The following is an 18540-nucleotide window of genomic DNA, read 5'->3' on the forward strand; positions in this document are numbered from 1 at the left end:
GGGTCCATGTTTGGTCTACATCAGTTGCCCTCAGGACTAAAAGATAAACAATGGGAAAAAATAGGAATGATCATTGATAGAGTGGGACCAGTTGCAGGGGATGTTGTGTGGAAGGACCACAAAAGCTGAACTCATTCCTCATGAACTAGGTGTCTCTGCTGTATTCCTTAAGTTTAAAGGTCATCTATGTTGGTTTTATGAAAAAGAGAATTGTAGAGGCAGAAAGATTTAAAGCTTGAGTAGAATGGAGTTTTCGCTTAGCTGATCGTAATCCCCCTGGCTGTTTCACTCTGGCGTCTTTCTCCCAAGGTGCCCTGAGTACATCATCGTCACTTTCATGGGACTAGTAGAACAGGTCATGCCTTTTAGCCAGCTGTAGCTGCTGCCACCTTGGTTTTGTAGATGGGGAAAGGGAAGCACAGAAAGATTGCATTCCACAGTGATGATGTGCCTTCCAGGGACCCTGGTCAAAGAAATGACCAAGATGATTGTGACCGACCCCTGCAGGTTGCACAAAGAGAGTTATTGATCCCGCCTCTTGCTTAAAGATCTGGGACTCCAAGCTGGACAGAGCAAGAGTTGGCAGTAGGCAATGGTGCTTGTCTTCCGAGGTCCAGATGTTGCCCTCAGTGAAGCTGATCATTGAATCCCCTCATTCCCCATTGAGTCTCCAGGGTTTTGCAGAAAGCAAGGCCAGCGCTTACCCTCCTCACCTGTGCCTTGCAAATTATAACTGTGTTGGTGCCAAGGTAATATAAGATGGGGGGGGGCAGGAACACCAAGAGTGCCACCCACATACATACCCTATGGCATGTGATGGTGAATGTTCCAAGACTGGCCGATGCCCCAATTTGGAGATTATGTTGTTCCCCTGTAGAACATCCTAGGAAGATTGGAGATGAAAAGCCCTCGTAGGTTTGCTTTGTGGAGGGGAGGGGGAACTATTTCTCTGCCTACAGACTCTTATCCAATGAATGGCTCCTTTGGTCCTTGGCGTGCGTGCCCCTGATCAGACAGACTTGCATTCGCTCTACTTAGCACGTCCAGGGCTGAGGTGTCACTAGATGCTTTCTCTCTCAGCGAAGGGGGCCCAGGTGGAAGAGGGAGGGGAGGCCTTCTGTCTCTCTAACTCGTCTTGCCCTTCCCGAATTCAAGGAGATGAAAAGCCCCCTGCAACGCTAGCAGGCATGAGGTTTGCGTGGGGGCGACAGCCAAGCCAGCAGGGCTAATCCAATTACATTTGCCTTGACTACGGCCCCTAATGCCCCTCACTGCCTACCCCCTGCAGAAAAAAATGGTGAGTCCAATGGGCTTCCAGAGGAAACAGACCAAAAGGAAGACCCCACTGGCCTTTCTGGGGGTTTCTTTACTCCCTTTCTTTTTCATCTTGCTTTGACAAGCTTTCCTCCACCAGTCCATCGGCCCAGCCACAAGGTACAATTTGGCCTGGCTACAATAACTCAGTAAGCTCCCCCAGGTACCGCTCTTACCTTCCATGTTTGCATTCATTTTGGGTCGGTGAATGTTGTAGGCCCCTTTCGGAGGCCTCAATCCCAGGGCCTCACGTGTGAATGCTCAGCCCAGTAGAATGTAGGCTCCTCAAAGGCAGGGCCTGTTTTTAATTCAGCCTTTGTAGTCCTAGTCTGGTGCAGTGCCTGGAACACAGCAGGCACTTAATAAATGCTTCAATCATTGGATTAAAATGAACCCAATAAAAAAAAAAGGACAGACATTTATTAGGCACCTTCTGTGTGCAGAACACTGTCCTGGGGACTAGAGGAGCTACAAAGTTAAGTCAAGGCGGACTTGTTGACACACTGTACCATTAAAATCTTTGTTCCCAAACGCCCCACCCCCAGCAGAGAGTTATTGGGTCCCCATCCCTGCTTCCCCCCATCCTGACCCCCAGTCGGCTATGGGAGCTCGTTGGCCAGGCACCTCGTAGGTCGCATGTTTGGGCAGCACCTGGGTATCTAGCGGCCCCTCCCTGCCATCCCAGGATTCCTCCAGAAATGCCCCTCTTCCCCACACGTGGGTCCATACTTATTGAGGGTTGTATGGGTGGATCTTCAGCATTTGATTCTCTCAGTAAAACCTATCCTTTCTGTTGAAAACAGATGCTCTCTGCACTATATCACGCTGGACTCTGACGGCCTGGGTTCGTATCCCAGCTCTGACACTGACTAGCTGTGTGAATTTTGGGCAAGTTTCTCCATCTTTCTGAGGTTCAGTTTCCAACTCTGTGAAAAAGCAGTGGCCATGGTCAGACTCAAAGATGGGGCAGCAACTACTTCCCAGGTGCATGTAGAAACGCCCGCTCTTCCCCATCCCCCGCCCCCTAGTGATGGTCAGCATCCTTTACTTAATGGAGCCTTGGTCTGGGTTCTAGGATTATTAACAGTCAAGGACACCAGAGCAGGCCAGGAGCATGTAAGACTTTGCAAACTAAGCCTTGCAGAAGTCCAGAAGGGGACAGAGGCGAGAAGGGCAGGGTTGGCACTAGCTCTTTAAATTTGGTGGTCGATTGGTGGTTTCGTAGGCAAGCCTCTTTTTCTCGTCTGTATATGGAAACATTTCATGTTAATCGACTGTAAAGTTCATGTTAAAAACTTATTATTTAAACGTAAAATAATATAAATTATTACAATATTTATAGCAGCTGTTTTTTTTTATTTCAAACTAGGTTTTAAAGAGAAGGCTAGTTATAATCTAAGTAATTTTATTCTGTTTGGGAGAGACACAGAGAATTAGCCTGAGGGAAATTGGTCTTTGCACGTCATTAGTTGGAAATCCATAACCTCCCCTTAGAATGGAAGTTCCTTGGAGAATAGGGATCGTCTCCTCCTTTGTCTCTGCATCCCCACCACCTACACAGTGCCGGGCACCTAGTAGGCACTTAATAAAGACTTGTTGGTTTAGCAATTGATTTCTACCAACCAGTGGTCTCTAAATCACCTCCTTGGTCAAATGAGGGGATCAGAGCTCCCTGAGACAGTGTGTGTGGTGGCAAGGGCATTGGAATGAGAATGGGGAATCTGGGGCCCTTCGGTCCCGGCTCTGCCACTAACCTCCTCTAGGATGTTAGGCATCCCTCGCCTGTGAGTGTGAAATGAGGGCTTTGGGTGGGACGACCTTGAAGGTCTCCGCCAAGCCCGATGCTGTCGGAGCCCGGTCAGTTGGATGCCCCGGGCCCTGTGTGCTGCCCACCAGCACATCTCCCCGTGCACATCAGGAGCAGCTCTGGCTGCTGGGAGCTCCCGTCTCAGGCCTCTGCTAGAAGAGCTCTCTCAGCAGGAGAGAAACTTCAAAAGAAGGTGCTCTTGGCTGGATGTTTGCTCACTTGGGTGCTTCCCCTCTGCAGCTCCTAAGTCTCCCCCATCAGGGTAAGAGCGTGGTCGGTCAGTACTGCCAGTGCCTTGTTCCAGGTGCCAACAGGCACGCTGGTTTTTCTTTCTTCCCTTTTCTTTTGTCATATGTTTTATTGGTGTCATTACATCCCAGTCATTTCTGTATCCCCACCTCCCTCCAGATGACCCATTTTCCCTGAGCATGTATTTGCATTTCTCTGCTCACTCCCCAGTGTGCAGAGCCAGGCTCCAAGGAGGCCCGAAACTGAAGAATTGAGGCTTCACATGGCTCTGGAAAGGCCATGACGCCCATGGAAGGGGTGGCCAGCCCCACCAAGATGGAGTACTCTCAGATGGCAGCCAGGAACAGATGGTATGTCTGTCACCTGAGGACCAGGCTGGCTGCATTTGGAGGGTCCTGGCCTCCGAAGAGGGGAAGAATGGTGGTCTTGGTTTGTGGTGGGATGATTCACCCTGAGCAGGTGGGAGAAGAGGAAGAAAAAGGCTAATGTTTGAAGAATGCTAACTGATGATTGGGAAGGAGAGCCGAAGCCTGGAAAGGGAAGCTAGTCTGGGATTGAAAATCTCCATGCATGCCAGCGGGAGCTGCTGGTGTCTCTCCTCTCTGTGTCTCTCTCCCTCCCTCCCTTCCTTCTTCCCCCTCCCCTCCTCCTCCTTTCCATCTCCTTCCTCCACTCTCTGTCCCTCACACCCCTTCTCTCTTTGGCTGTCCTCTCTCTATGTGTCTTTCTGCCTCTTTGTCGCTGTCTCTCTGTGCCCCTCTCTCTCCCTCCCTTCCTCCCCTCCCCCCCATCCTCTTCCCTTTCCTCTCCCCTTCCCATCTCTCTTTCCCTCCTCCTCATCCATTCCCTCTCCTCCCTCACACCCCCTTCTATCTCCATCTCTAGAGCCCTTGGCATCTGAGCTTGGGGGCCACAGCCTCGAGAAGTCTCTCCCGATCCCTTTGGCTCTTGGCGTATTCTCCTTCTGGGATGGCAGGATTATTGATGCAGAATGGACCTCACCTCCAACCCCCTAGTTTTGCACATGCATCAACTGAAGTGTACAGAGGGCCAATGATTTATCCAGGGTTCCCCAGCCACTAAGTGTCTGAGGTGGGATTTTCACCCAGTTAGATGATTGTTGGCATGTTGCAAGGAGAAAGTCACTCCTTGAGGGCAGGGACCATTTTGATTTCATATTCCTAGCACATATTAGGCACTTAATACTTGCACATAGGCAGTAGCACACAGTAGGCACTTAATAAGTGCATATTTTGGAAAAGTGAGTCATGGTCCCCAGGCCCAAGTAGCCATCTTGACACTACCTCACGGACAGCCTGAAGTTGCCCTATGGGGCTCTTTATTTCTCTATGGGAATGAGAAGAGACAAGAAGAGCAGGGCCCCTGTTGTTGCCAACCGCTTCAAGCCTCAGAGTTGGCAGAGTTATCTCTGTGAATCTGTAGATGTGGGTAGTTCAGGCATATATTTTTAAATGGCCCTGGGACTCAGCTCTCAAAGTAAGATCATGGTTCTGAACCTGGAGTTTCAACCAATGCACACACAGCACCGCGCCTCTTAGATACAACTGAGGCCTCATTTCTTATGAGGCATTGTTGAAGAGAGGCTTGGCGTTAATTACAATGTTTTATTTCTATACTAACTTCCCTCTCCCATCTTACAAATGTTAGGAAGAATTAAATATTAAATGCCTAATTTAAAAATGTCAGGGCTCTTTTTCCAAGCCAACCTTATATTAATAGCAAGAATCCCATTGCCAATGAAATGATTGCCAATTATCCCAGCTCGGGTTTTGTTAGACATTGAACAGAAGTCAACAAAACAAGTATGTAACCGAACCTGGTTAAATAGCAGCCACGCTCATTAAAAACACAGAATTAATCAGGGGGTGATTGAAGGAAGCGGTGGCATGGTAGAGTTTTCTCTACCCGCCCCCCTCCTCTTTTCTTCTTTTCTAATCATAGAACAAAATCATGTTACATAAAAGGATCGGAACTATTCTTCAGCACTCAATTAGAGGGAGGTGAATAGGTCCCTAACATGCTTCTTTGTCAAAAGAGCAGGCTGGTGTTTGTATGACTGCCGGCTCGTTACGGCCCCCGTCATTAAGTCCGCATGTGTCAATCCTGCCCTGGCGTTCACGGCGGCGAGGACAAGAAAGGAGCCCCCCCCCTCTGAAAACAGTGGGTTTGGAGCCGTTATGAAGCTAAACGGGGAGCGAGAGTCTGGGGCTTGTGTAGGTAAATTCGAAGGGGACTCTCAGGAGACCTGCGAGTGAGGACCAGGAATGCATTTTACCAGCCACTTCAATGTGGCCTGTTTCCTAACAAGTGCGCTTCAATCGCCTGTTTTGTTTGTGGTGCAGCAAACACAGGCTGCAGGCGAGGGTGTTCTCTGGCTCCTGGGTCAAGTAAGGTGTTTGATCAACATGGCTGGTGGATACAAAGGAGAGCCCTTTGAACTTGAGCCCTCAGACTGCACTAGATGTACCAGGGGCTTCACACTGATTTCGAGGGAAATGAGTGAAAGTTAAAATAATTTCAGATTGATGGCAGACAGATGATGCCTCACTGTTCTCTCCCACCATCGATCTTAAGTACATGGGTCAGAGGAGACTAGAAGCCTCCAGGATTAACAGAAGCTTGGGGACAGACAATACCAAAGGAGCATAGGATTCTAGAATTAGAGCTGGAAGGGACCTTAGTGACCATCAAGTCCAGTTGCTTGAGAAAATCTCGAAATCTGAGGGCAGAAAACAACAACAACAAAAAAAAAACAGGACAGGTTCCCTTTTGTCCTCTGCCCCCAGATTACTAGGAAAACATTTTTTCCAATCATGCCTGGGGGGGAACATTTTGGAACAAGTAGGTTGAATCCCTGGCTCTGCCACTCAGGACCCAGATGTGGCTTTGGGCAAGCCCCATAACTTTTATCAGTCTCAACTTCTTCATTGTAAAATGAGGGTGTTGGACTGGATGACCTCTAAGGCTTAGATCCTCCAAGGTGGTCACCATATGGCTACCTTCTGAGCCAAGCCCAATAAAGGACATGTTCCTGATTGTATAGTCAAAGTACCTGAACAATTGTGCATTTCTGGCACATATTTTCTATCTTCCTTAGCCAGGTGAGATGCAAGGAGTGGTTCTCCATGATGGCACCCAAATGGTAGACATTAACTCTCATTCATTAATTAAGGAGAGGGGGGCTGTCCCCTTAACTTTTGGTTGAGATGAATTAGCTAGGATGGAGTTGTTAATACGTGAAAATCTTAATCCTAAAAAGACTCAATTTCATTGTGATAGCAGTAGCTAATTCCCCTTGTCAGATGCCCCTTCCCACTAATTAAAACCTCATCAGGTAGCGTGCTTTATCCACTTGCCCAGGAGGGGGAGGTCTGTATAGCAAGTCCTATTGCTCATCAGCCGTGAGTGGACTCAGAGCTCCACCTGGTCACCCACTGCAGCTTCAGCAGGCATCCAGACTGGCTTTAGTTATCTGCTGGCCATTTTGCAAAATGTGACCATTGAACAATAGGCAGAAATCTTTGATTCCTGGGGATTAGTGTGTCCTGATGAAGGAAATTGGGCTTAGTGTCTGGAGATTTTTTAATGTCCCACCAACATAGTCATATACCACATGAATATTTGTGCCTAATAATCGTGCAATGCCATTATTAACCACACAGTGAATATTAAGTGCCTTCTATGTGTCAGGTGCTAGGGCTATAAATACTCAAGTGAGGCAGTTCCTGCCCTCAAGAAGCTTCTACTTGGGAGGCACATTGCATGTACACAGATGAATAACTATAGGAGAAGATAAGGGGCAGACTCAGGATTTCACTGGTATAGGGAATTCCCAGGTGAGGAAATTCCCTCTACCAATGCAGGTTGGCACCTTCTCTGCAACTTAAAGTCTTAGTTGCCTACAGCAATGAGAGGGGAAGTGACCTGCCCAGGGTCACACAGCCAGGATGTGCCAGAGGCTGGGCTTGACCTCAGGTCTTCCTTGCCTTGAGACCAGCTCTCCTGCCCCTACACCAAGCTGCCTGGGCCTTTGGGTGCAGGATCTACATAAAGTAAATACAGAGTGGCCTTCCAAGAATGGATGTTGACAACGTGAGGCATAAGCAGAAGGCCTCACCAAAGAGATGGCCCTAGAGCAGCCCTTAGAAGGGGTTCCAAGAGGAGGGCACGCCTGAGCAAAAGCACCAGAGCATGCTTCAGGATAGAGCCTAAGTAGGGCTTACCTCCTCCAAGGTATTTGGTTGAAGTGTAGTATGAGGAAGTGTAGGGACAAAAAAAGTGATTGAATTTTCACCAGGATGGGACCAATGGGCCACCTCAGTGTAGAATGAGTGCTGTGAAGCCCATCTGAAAGGATACCCACAAAAGAGTTGGAGTAACCCTAGAGGCAAGAGGAAGCCGCTGAATCTTCTTGAATGCTGAAGTGACTGTCAGCCAGCCATTCATATTCTAGGAAAATAATAATACCTAGCATTCGTATAGTACTTTAAGGTTTGTGAAACAAATTACAGAGATCTCATTTTAGCCTCACAACTATGGGAAACAGGTGCTATTTTTGTCCCAATTTTATAGATGGGGAACTGGGGCAGTTAAGGTGAAATAATACCCATCTAGGGTCTGTCTGAGGTATGATTTGAACTTGGGTCTTCCAGACCCCGGGTCCAACATTAACAGTTGCACCAGCTCCCTGCTTTACCATGGAGTATGGAATAGAATATGGAAAGACTTCACTGGAAGGCTCTCTTGTAGTAGTCCAAGCAAGAGGCAATGAGGGCCTGAGCTACGGCAGTCACAGTGTGAGCAGAGCATGGCTGTGGGATGAATGTTGAGGGAGGTAGATCGGGCAGCATCTGGCAACTGGTTGGATTTGGTGTAGGGGGCACAGTAAGTGTGAGTGAAGAGTCAAGGGTGCAGAGCTGAGTGACCAGAAGAATAATGGTGCCCTTGATAGAAATAGGGATGGTTGGAGGAGGCATGGATTGGGTATGGATAATGAATTCTATCTGGACATATTGGGTTGGAGATGCCTATGGGATATTCGAGTGGAGATGTCCTGCACATTGTTGGAGATCTAGGAATGAAGTTCAGGAGACAGATGAGTGCTGAATTGGTAGATTCAGGAACCACTGGCACAGAGGTGATGGTTGAATCCATGAAAGCTGAAAACATCACAAAGAGAGTATAGTGTGAGAAGAGAAGGCCCATGACAGAGTGCTTGGGCATACTCGTGTGTAGAAGGCAGAATTATTCTTCAAAGAGCCTGAGAAGGATTGGTCCAACAGGGAGGAGGAGAACCATGAAACCAACGTGTCATGAAAGAAGTGTCATGAAAACCCAGGGAAGAGAAGACATCCAGAAGAAGAGGGTGGCCACAGAGAGGTCAAGAAGGATGAGGACTAAGGACAGTGCCTACAGTGATGTGATCATGACTTCTCAAACAATTGAAGCTTTCAGACTCACCGAATCCATACCTAAAGAAGAATCTCAGAAGCAGGTGTCCAGTCTTTGGCCCCCATCTCCTGCCTCATCCCTTTTGACTAACCCAGGAATCTTGTTTTGAGGAGCCTTAAAATATTCCATCTGGTTGGAGCCTTTAACCTAGCTGGAGTTTTCACCATTGGCATCACTCAGGTTGGTTTTTAGACTTATGGAATCAGCCTCTGGGCTGTGGCTGTGGGTGGCTGCCTTGTGACATTTCTGTTGGTGTATCTGACAGCTGACAAGCTATTCTTGACTTGTCCATGGGCTGTGCTCCTGCTGTCTCTGCAACACACTTTTCCACTGTCCATTGCTTAACCAAGTCAGAACCCTCCTCTTTTGTCCAGTCTCAAGACAAAGCACGGTTGGGCTGAGAGAGGGTTCTGAGCAAGGTTCTTTCCCTTCCCCTCTAAATCTTTCCCCATCATTTCAGCCACTACCATGTATTTTCTGGTTATAGACATGGTTTTTGTTTTTGTTTGGTTGGTTTTTGGGTTTGGTTTTGAGGGTTTGGGTTGTTTTGGGTTTTTTTTTTTTGGTTTGGTTTTGGCTTTGGGGTTTTTTTGGCTGGGAGCTTAAGCAGCTTCTGAGCATTTTAAGGGAATTGTAGAAAATGCCACTGATCATCTAAAGTAGAGAAGGGATCGGAATTGGTTGGCTCAGCCCTCTCTTTGCCATAATCTCCGTGTAATAAATGAGAGCATATGAAAGGATTAAATAAATCTTTCCTGATGCTTTTTGACTGGCTTAATCAATAGTTAACCATCTTTAGATGAGGCTGGAACTTGTGGAGTAGATCTAATTGGATTAGCCATGGAGAGGCCGGCCGGGGAGCTTTGGAGAGATTAAAATGGCTGTCAATCCCATAATTAAACTGCCACAAATAAAAGCAATCTTGTTTAAAAAAAGACCCAGTGAGCAGGGGGAAGGGGGCTAATTCAACATCAAGCAACAGGTACTTCAGCACCACAAGAGACTGGACAGAGGGGAAATGCTGATGTATTTCACCAAACAAATGAATGTTTCTATTGCCCCCACTTAATGGTGTGCCTAGTTCGTGGGGGACAGGTGAAACTTTAATAACTCCCCCCAGCTTTTCCCGTACCCCAGAACAAAACAGAGCCACAAAAGGGAAAATGGAGATGGCTTTTTACTTAAAATAGAAGAGACCTGCCCGTTGTCCAGAGCCCATTTAGGCCCTGACTTTTCATGCCTTTTAATTGGCTTAGTAGGTTTGGCCTCTGTGAATGAAGCCTTTTATCTCCTTCCCTTTCCCCCCCTTCCCACACCCCTTTCATCTTTCTTGTTCCAAACACAGAGCTTCGGGAAAACACTTTGGTTTTAAAGACTTTTTTTTTAAAGGATGTGGATTTGGGGGGAGGTTGGGGTGTGTGTGTGTGTGTGTGTGTGTGTGTGCACACACGCGCGCTGCGCCCACGCGAAAGCAAGCAGGAGATGCTGGTGAATACTTTTTCCCCCTCTTTCTTCTCTTTCCTTTTTCCAGAGAGGAGGTGATTAAACCAATGGGTGTGAGGCCGGATGGAACAATGGCTCCTTTGGAGGAAACGCTTTGCCAGTACCACGTCACCAAGGAGAACAGCTCTGACTCCGACTGAAAGCATCACCTGCTCCACTCTCAATATCGCTTTCATCAGCATCTTTCTCTGTAGCCCCAGGGGGAATCTTTTCTCTCCAACATCTAGGCCCTTGCTTTGGCTGGAAGCACATTAACTGGTTTACTTCTTCAACGTCCGGGATACTGAAAGGGGTGATTCTGTGGGATTTGCAATATTGAAACTGAGGCATTGGTACAGAATGTCAATGGGGCACAGTTTACCCAAGGGCTGGGGGGGGGCGCGGCGGGATTGGGGGGAGGTGGGGTTGATGTGTAGGGACAAAAAGTGATCAAATTTTTACCAGGATGGGACTGATGGGCCACCTCAGAACACCGGGTCTGCCAGGGCCCCTGGTCAGAAAGGATGGTGGTGTCCATCCCCCCAGTTGGACCAGTGCCCCCTTCCATGCTCTTCTGAAAGATGGCATCGAATGAGGACTGAATCATGTTCCATGTGTTTGATAATGCCTGATGAGGTGAAGCCAGAGCAGCTGCTTCATGACCCCAGTACCATCTCACCACTTACCACATCTCAATTCTATTTAAATCTATCATATGAATATATATGTATACACGAACATGCACGCGGTTGCACAGAGGCTGTCCCCAGCCTGCATTCTTCTCTTAAGTCCATTGTTTGTAACTCAGAATGCAATTTCCCATAGACTGGTCATTATGCATGGTGGTTAGGTTCCTAGATCAGCCTAAAAAAACCCAAACAAACCCCTATTTAATCCCCCAACTCTATTTAGCCTCCAGTGTCCCTGATGTATATAATAATAGAATAGTTTCTAGCTGATATTGCCCCTATGGGGAATGTGCATTCTGAGTTCCAAATCAGACGGCCTAGGATATTGGCCCATCACCCCAGCAGTGGCAGCAGGGCTGGGGTCTCTGGCAATGACAGCTGATTGGGGGGTGGGAAGCATAGGGGAGACCAACTTTGGTGGCTGAGAGAGCCAAGGGCTTAGGCCTAAGGGGTGTCTTTGTCAGTTGGGGGCCGCCTCTCTGTGTGTCTGTGTCTCTAGAGATCCATTCATTACCGTACATAATCAGGTTGTTAATGGTAACTTTATATATTTAAAAAAACACAAAGTAAGACCACACAATTGGTGATTACTGCTCATCTTATTAGGGATGTTCATTTTTATTTTTAGAGTGCATCAGGATTTTAGGACCGAAGGGTAGAAAAATGAATCATGTCATAGAGTGAGGGACCCACTAGAGCAAGTCAAAAGGAGTTTGCTTTCCTTTTTATACACATATAGATAATGTGCTTAACCACTGCCTTTTAAAACTTTAAATTAAATAAAATATTGGGGTTGATTCAGCTTGTCCATTGGTGTGTTTCTTTATGGATAGGTGTAGTAAATGTTAGTGCTGTGGAGTCAAAAGTTCCTAAGTTTGAAAGGGACCTCAGGGGTCATGGAGTCCAATCCCCTGCCTCTACATGAACTCCATCCTGACAGAGGATCTTGTTAGTCCAAGCTTGAAACCCTCCATGAAAAAGACTTCCCACTTTACAGGATACAGTGCTCTGTTCTTAGAATGTTGTCATCGTTAGGAAGTGGAGTCAGGAGTCCGTTGGGTTTTGGGGAGGTGTTAGCATGACCCCAAGTTGCATCCCACCCTTTTTCTGTAGAGCCAACACAACCACCACTACCCTTACCCTACAGTGCTCCCCCATTTTTCCCCTTGGATGAACAGGCTCCCAGCCTCCCCCTTCCTCTGGGGGCAGTTAAAGCCTAAATTAGCTCCTACCCAGAGCAGTTGGGTGGGGAAGTTCTGCTACCACTCCCTGTCCCTGAATCACCTCATGACAGCAACAGACACCTTTTGGAGAGTGAGGCCTGCATCTAGGTGCAGCAACCAGTAAGAGTGAGCCTCGCCTTTCCATTTTGGGTAGGACAGAATGGATGGATCGTGGTCCAGATCTCAGGTCTCCTTACATTATCTCTGCCCTCACCCCAAACCACCCTTCTCCCAGAATTCCCTATTTGCACCCAGGGAACTCCAGTCATGAGCCTCCTACTGATCAACCAGGGTCACAACCTCAGTGTCCTCTTCCGCTCCTTACCCTCCCGCACCTCACAGATCCAATCAGCTACCAGACTTTGCCATTTCTACCTTCATATCACTTCTGGGTTCAGGCCCCGATCACCCTCTCCTAGACTATTACAATGGTCTTCTAATTCATTTCCCAACTTCTAACTCCACTCCACTCCAATTTATCTTTGCTTTAGCTGCCAAAGCAATTTTCCTAAAATGGAAAATCATTCCCCCATGACTGTGTCCTTACCATCCTCAATGAACTCTCCATTGCTTCTAGGACCAAATAGTCCATCTTGATTTCATCTCTTTTTAATTTCAATTTCTGTACAATTTTTATAATTACGCAATTGTTAATACAGTAGTACCACAAATGTAAGTTACCGATAGGCAAATGTATATATTGAGGAATGCATCCTCACAAATATTACTGATAAGGTTTATCAGTAACAATAAATGATCAAAAATGTTTAGAGACCACAGGCTTATACCAAAGAGAAACCAACCTCCTTCCTGCTGTACCTGTGGGTTCCAGTCCTAATGCAATGCCTGTCTAATCCTATTCTACCCCTTCACATGTTTGAAGAAAGCCATTGTGTTCCCCGTGAGTGTTCTCTTTTTTCAGGTTAAATCTCCATTCCTTTGCCCACTCCTCATATGGCATGCTGTCAAGAACCATCACCACCAGAATGACTCCTCTGCGTGAGCTCTAACCTGTAAACATCCTCATAGGCCACAGGATTCCACACAGACGTGGTCCGACCTGGGCAAGATGAAATGGAGCTGTCCCTTCCTTTGTTCTGAAGGCTGCTGCTCTGTGGATGCAGCCCCCTTCCTATTTGGGGGGGAGAAGAGGGAAGGGCCGGAAGCAGCCCTATAATTCTCTCCTATTGAGTCAACAGCTAAAATCTTGAATTTTACCCACATCTCCAAGCTGTATTTGTGCAGTTAAGTTTTTTAAAGATGTAAGTAGAAATAAGCATTTAAGGACCTACTGTGGGCTACACAGTATGCTAGGTGCTAGAGACAGAGACAAAAGTGAAATGGGTTCTGCCCCCAAGAGCACAGGAGGTTAAGAGGTTAGTAAATACAAGATAGATGCAAAATAGATTAAAAAGTAATGGATAGGGGTGAGACTCACAAAGGGGAGTTAGCAAAGGTCTCTGGGAGCAGGCAGTACTTGAACTAAGGTTTGAATGGAGCCAAAAGTTTCAAGAGCCAGAGAGAAATCAGGACACTTGTTCATTTATCCCTATAACATTTCAGCTGGTTAGGTCCTGCCTACTGAGATACCTTTCTAGATTCTAACTGTCATCTGGTGCCCTGGCTGTCCCTCCCAGCTATGTGTCATCTATCAATTTGATGAACACATCTTCTTGCCTTCAAGTTATAGATGAAGAAGCTGAACCTGATGGTGCCGAGGACACAGAACCTCTGTGTTATAACAGGTCTCTGGGTAAGAGCCTACGCTGTTAAAATTGGAAGGACCTCTGAGAATGTAAGATTCGGAGGGGAAAGGAAGTGTCATTTTTGTTGTATTCCCAGCACCTGGGGCAGTGCCTGTCATACTGTTGTTCAGTCCTTTCAGTCATGTCCGACTTGTCATGGCCCCATTTGGCTACTGGGGTGGTTTGTCATTTCCTTCTCCAGTTCATTTTACAGATGAAGAAACTGAGGCAAATAGGGTTAAGTAACTTGCCCAGGGTCACACAGTTAGGAAGTGTCTGAAGCCACATTTGAACTCAGGTCTTCCTGATGCCAGTGCTGGTGCTCTATGCACTGTGCCACTTAGATGCCCATATAGTTAGAGCTTAATATATGCATATCGACTGATCAGTCATCATCAATCACCCTTAGAAAGTCTATGCTGACATGGGTAACATGGGAATGTTTTGCATGATTTCACATTATAATAGGTATATACTTACTTCTTGCCTTCTCAATAGGTGGTAGAGAAGCTGGAGGGAGGGAGAGAATGTGGAACTGAAATTTTTTTAAGTGAATGTTTTAAAAAAAAAAGGGGAAGTCCATGCTGGGCCAGATCAGTAGTCCAGCCAGTCTTGTAAGGACTTTCTATTGCTTTTGGTTTCTCTTCTTGTACCATGAAAAAAATAGAGTTTGGTGGTCCCAAAACCAGGAGGGAAGAAAATGTGTTTACTGGATCTGGAATAGACCTTAAATAATCTGTTATGCACTTTTTTCTGTATCCACTGAAAGAAGATCAATGCATCGCCATTTACCCAATAAATATTGATTAAACAAGCAAATTGTCATGCTTGGGCTGGGTGCTTGACCTACAAAGAGAAGAAACCATTCCTGCCCTTAAATTAAGGGACTCTCAACTTATAGAGTTAATGAGACAATGGAAGATGACAGTTCATTTTCACTGAAGACACTGGTGGGAGGGGGTAGTGGGTAAAGTGCTAGAACTGGATTCAGGAGAAGTTCAGGTTTGAATCTCATTTCAGGAATCTTCTAGTTGTGTGGCCATGGGTCAACTGCTCATCCTGAGACTCAGTTTCCTCATTTGTAAAATGGGAATGATAGTGCCAACTTCACAGGGTTGTGGGGAGGAACAAGTGAGACTAGGCTAAGTCCACAATTATTATTTCCTGTTTTTATCTTTTTGGGATAAGCTTCAGACAGATGGGTCCTGGATTCATCTATCCTGTTACTTTCCCTTTATATTTAATCTACATAGGTTGCTGAAGCCATTGCTTTCTTCAGCTGAGTAAAAGTTTTAGGATATAAGCTCCTGTGGAGACTGATGAAAGCATCCCCGGGGACAACGCCCATCGCCTCAGGGTGATCGAGGCTGTTTGATTAATATTAGATTTGCATCTAAGGAACATCACAACTGGAGCAGTTAATGAGGAAGAGGGTGATGATGGTGGTGGTGGTAACGATGGCGACAGGAAGTGTAATACTGCCAACTCCTGTTGGCTTTCCTTTCATAACATTTCTCAGATATGCCCCTTCTCCCCTCTGACAACCTGGGCCGGCCCTCATCATCTCACACCTGGACTGTTGGAATATCCTGCTGCTCCGTCTATCTGCCAGAAGACTCTCCCCTCTCTAGTTTACCTCCCACTCAACTATCAAAGTCTGCTTATTTCGTGCCCCCCTACTCAGCTCCCTCTCACCTTCAGTATCAAATACGCAATTGTTTGGCATTCAAAGCCCTTCACAACCTGTCCCCATCCCACCTTTCTGGTCTTTCACTACCACTGCCCACCACATACCCTCCTCGAACAAGACACTCCCTCTTCTATCTCCAGGCATTTTTACTGGCTGGTCTTGAAGCCTGGAATTCTCTCTCTCCTCATCCCTACCTGGCTCCCCTGGCTTCCTCCAAGTCCCAGCTAAAATCCCACCTTCTACAGGGAAACTTCCCCAGTCCCCCCAATTTGATTCTTTCTCTCTGTTGATCATTTCCAATTTATCCTGTCCAAATCTTGTTTGGATATAGTCTTTTTTCCGTATTATCTCCCCCATTAGACTGTGAGCTCCCCAAAAGCACTTAGCAAGGTGCTTAGCACATAATATATATATATATATATTGACTTGACTGCCCAATGTGCTGGATAGAATACTGGACTTGAACCCAGAAGGACCAGGGTTCAGACACTCTCTAACATACACTGACCGAATGACTGGGCAAATCCTTTCATCTCTGGGTTTGTTGTTAGACAGCTCTCTAAGATGATAAACGATAGATGAGTTGATGATGTGTATCACAGTGAAAGGCATTTCCACATGGAAGTGTCCCATCATATGAAATCAGAGGTCCAGAATTAACAAAAAACAATAGTAACGCTAATAAAATAATAGCTTGCCATTGCAAAATGCTTTTCAGCCATTATCTCCTTTGTTCATAATCCAATTCCACCAGCATTTATTAAGTGCCTACTGTGTGCTAGACAATGTGCTTAAAAACTCAGATCAGTCTAAGCTGGGAAGCCCAGATTAGGGTCATGGCATCAAACACAGAGAGGAAATCTCAAAGAGTCATCCCTATAGCCAAGGGGAGACCTGTATTATAGCCACAGAATGATGGCTCAGCAAGCAATTAAAGGTATCTCCATGGCTTCTAGGAAGAAGTTGGAGATACTGATGCCTGCTTTTAAGTTGAGGGTGAAGGGCCCCTGTTACGCATCCCCATGTAGGACAATGGGACAAGAGCTGGAAGGACCTTAGAGATCCTCTAGTCCAGCCCCCTCATTGCACAGCTTGGGAAACTGAGGCCCAGAGAGATGAAGGAGTCTGTCCCAGGTCACACAGCTAGTGAGTAACAGAGCTAGAATTTATGAGACTTGCTGACCAGAGCCATAGCTATGGATTCTGCTGCTCTGGGCAAACATCATAACACCATGCTTAGGGGCACGGAGTAAAACCAATTCACTTGATTTTCTTTAAGTCTCAATTAAAATCTCACATTCTAAATTAATCTTTCCTCACTCCCCACTCCCTTATTCCTAGTGCCTTCCCTCCGTTAATGATTTCCTACTGATCCTGTTTCTAGCTTGCTTTGTATAATTTGTTCCCATATTATCTCCTTCGTTAGACTTTGAGATCCTTGAGGGCAGGAACTGTCTTTTTCCCTTTTTGTATCCCTAGTGCCTGGCACACAGTAGACACTTAATGAATGTTTATGGATTGATTGATTGGCTTGGAGGGAAATACAAGGAAACAAAGCCACATGAGGGGAGTGAGAAGAAGAAGGAATTCTTGGGGCATAGCCCTCCAAAGAAGAAATGTTATCATCTGGTAGCTTCCTGTTTTAACTAACTGTTCCTCCTACTTCAGCACTGTTCGCAGCCATTTCTGTAGGACTGCAAGCACTATTAGCACTCTCCAGATTTTCCCATCCTGGGACTCAGCCCTAATTGCCCCACCCTAGTTCCATTTCTGCTGCACCTATTTTATAACTTCCTCACTACTGAGTGGCAGTCAGGTGGTTTTGGGGAGGTTGTTGTTTCTCTCTCCTTTGCTTGGGTACCAATTAGCATGTTTTAAAAGATGAGCTTCTGAAAAAGAAAAAAAAATCAACTATTGGCCCAACCCATTTCCAGGTTTTGAACAATTCTATCCTTTTGGCTGATGATGGCCAAGTGACCCACATTTTAAAAGCATTTACAATAAAATGATAGCACATCCTTTTGTTCCACTGGCTTTCCCAGTGAAAAGCTAAAATGTTTTAAAATTGTCCCCTTTTTGACAAAGGTAATGGCTGTAATATATTTCAGGCCTCCCCTTGCGGAGCTCAGAATGGGGAGGATAATAAAGAACACAGCTGTGGATACTTTATGGCCTGCTGGGGGAGAAGACGGGCGAGGAGGCCAAAAGCAGATGGACCGTGTGTCAACTGATGCAGCTGGGAAAAGAGAAAAGGAAACCCCCTCCAAGGCCTCCTCTGTAACTTGGAGCCCAAGATAAATGGCGCTCTCCTGTTTGGAGAAGGGGGGGAAAATGGAGGTCAAATTCAATAAAGCCTGGCTGAAAAGAGATGGGCCTCACAGGGGAAGCCTTTCTTCTCCCCTTTCCAGACAGATCCCAAGAGAAATGAGCAAAAGTGACCGCAGACAAGGTGGGGGCGGGGGTAGGGGGTGGGTGGGTGTTCACAGCCAAGGGAGACAACAAAAGCCCATCCTGGCAAACTGTGACAGCAGCCAAGGCACCCCTCTCTTCCAGTGCTGGAGAGGGCATGAGAGATGGAGCGGGTGCCCTGGTTGACAATGACAGGCCAGGGAGATCCATTCACCTCCGCTACATGCCCTCATCGATTCATGGTATTTTAAAGATGGAAGGGCCGTAGAGATACTCCAGGCCAATCCCTCCATTTTACAATGAAGAAACTGAGGTCCAGAGGGGTTGAGGCATTGGCTCAAGGTCACAGGTTAAGCAACAGAGCTGAGATTCAAACACCAGTCTCCTGACTCTTTATCCAATGCTCTGTATGCAATAATCGTCGGTGGGAAATAAGAGGACCAGGGATGAATGGCAGTGA

The 18540-nt window shown here is 46.6% G+C and overlaps 1 protein-coding gene across 3 annotated transcripts in view; it reads left to right on the top strand.

The window, feature by feature from the left end:
* Nucleotides 1-11819, top strand: part of RIC8B (RIC8 guanine nucleotide exchange factor B) — a 93629-nt gene extending 81810 nt beyond the window's left edge. The window contains exons 10-11 of one of the 3 annotated variants that reach the window (XM_036760418.1): nt 2118-2158; nt 10374-11819. In XM_036760418.1, coding sequence (XP_036616313.1) covers nt 2118-2158; nt 10374-10384 — 52 coding nt within the window. In that variant the 3' untranslated portion in view covers nt 10385-11819. Of the gene's footprint in view, nt 1-2117; nt 2203-10373 lie in introns of all 3 variants that reach the window. The other 2 variants (XM_036760417.1, XM_036760416.1) reach the window with 2 other exon arrangements.
* The last annotated feature ends 6721 nt before the right edge of the window (nt 11820-18540 follow it).

This window comes from Trichosurus vulpecula, chromosome 5 (assembly GCF_011100635.1).
Source record: "Trichosurus vulpecula isolate mTriVul1 chromosome 5, mTriVul1.pri, whole genome shotgun sequence".
In the NCBI taxonomy this organism is placed as follows: Eukaryota; Metazoa; Chordata; class Mammalia; order Diprotodontia; family Phalangeridae; genus Trichosurus; species Trichosurus vulpecula.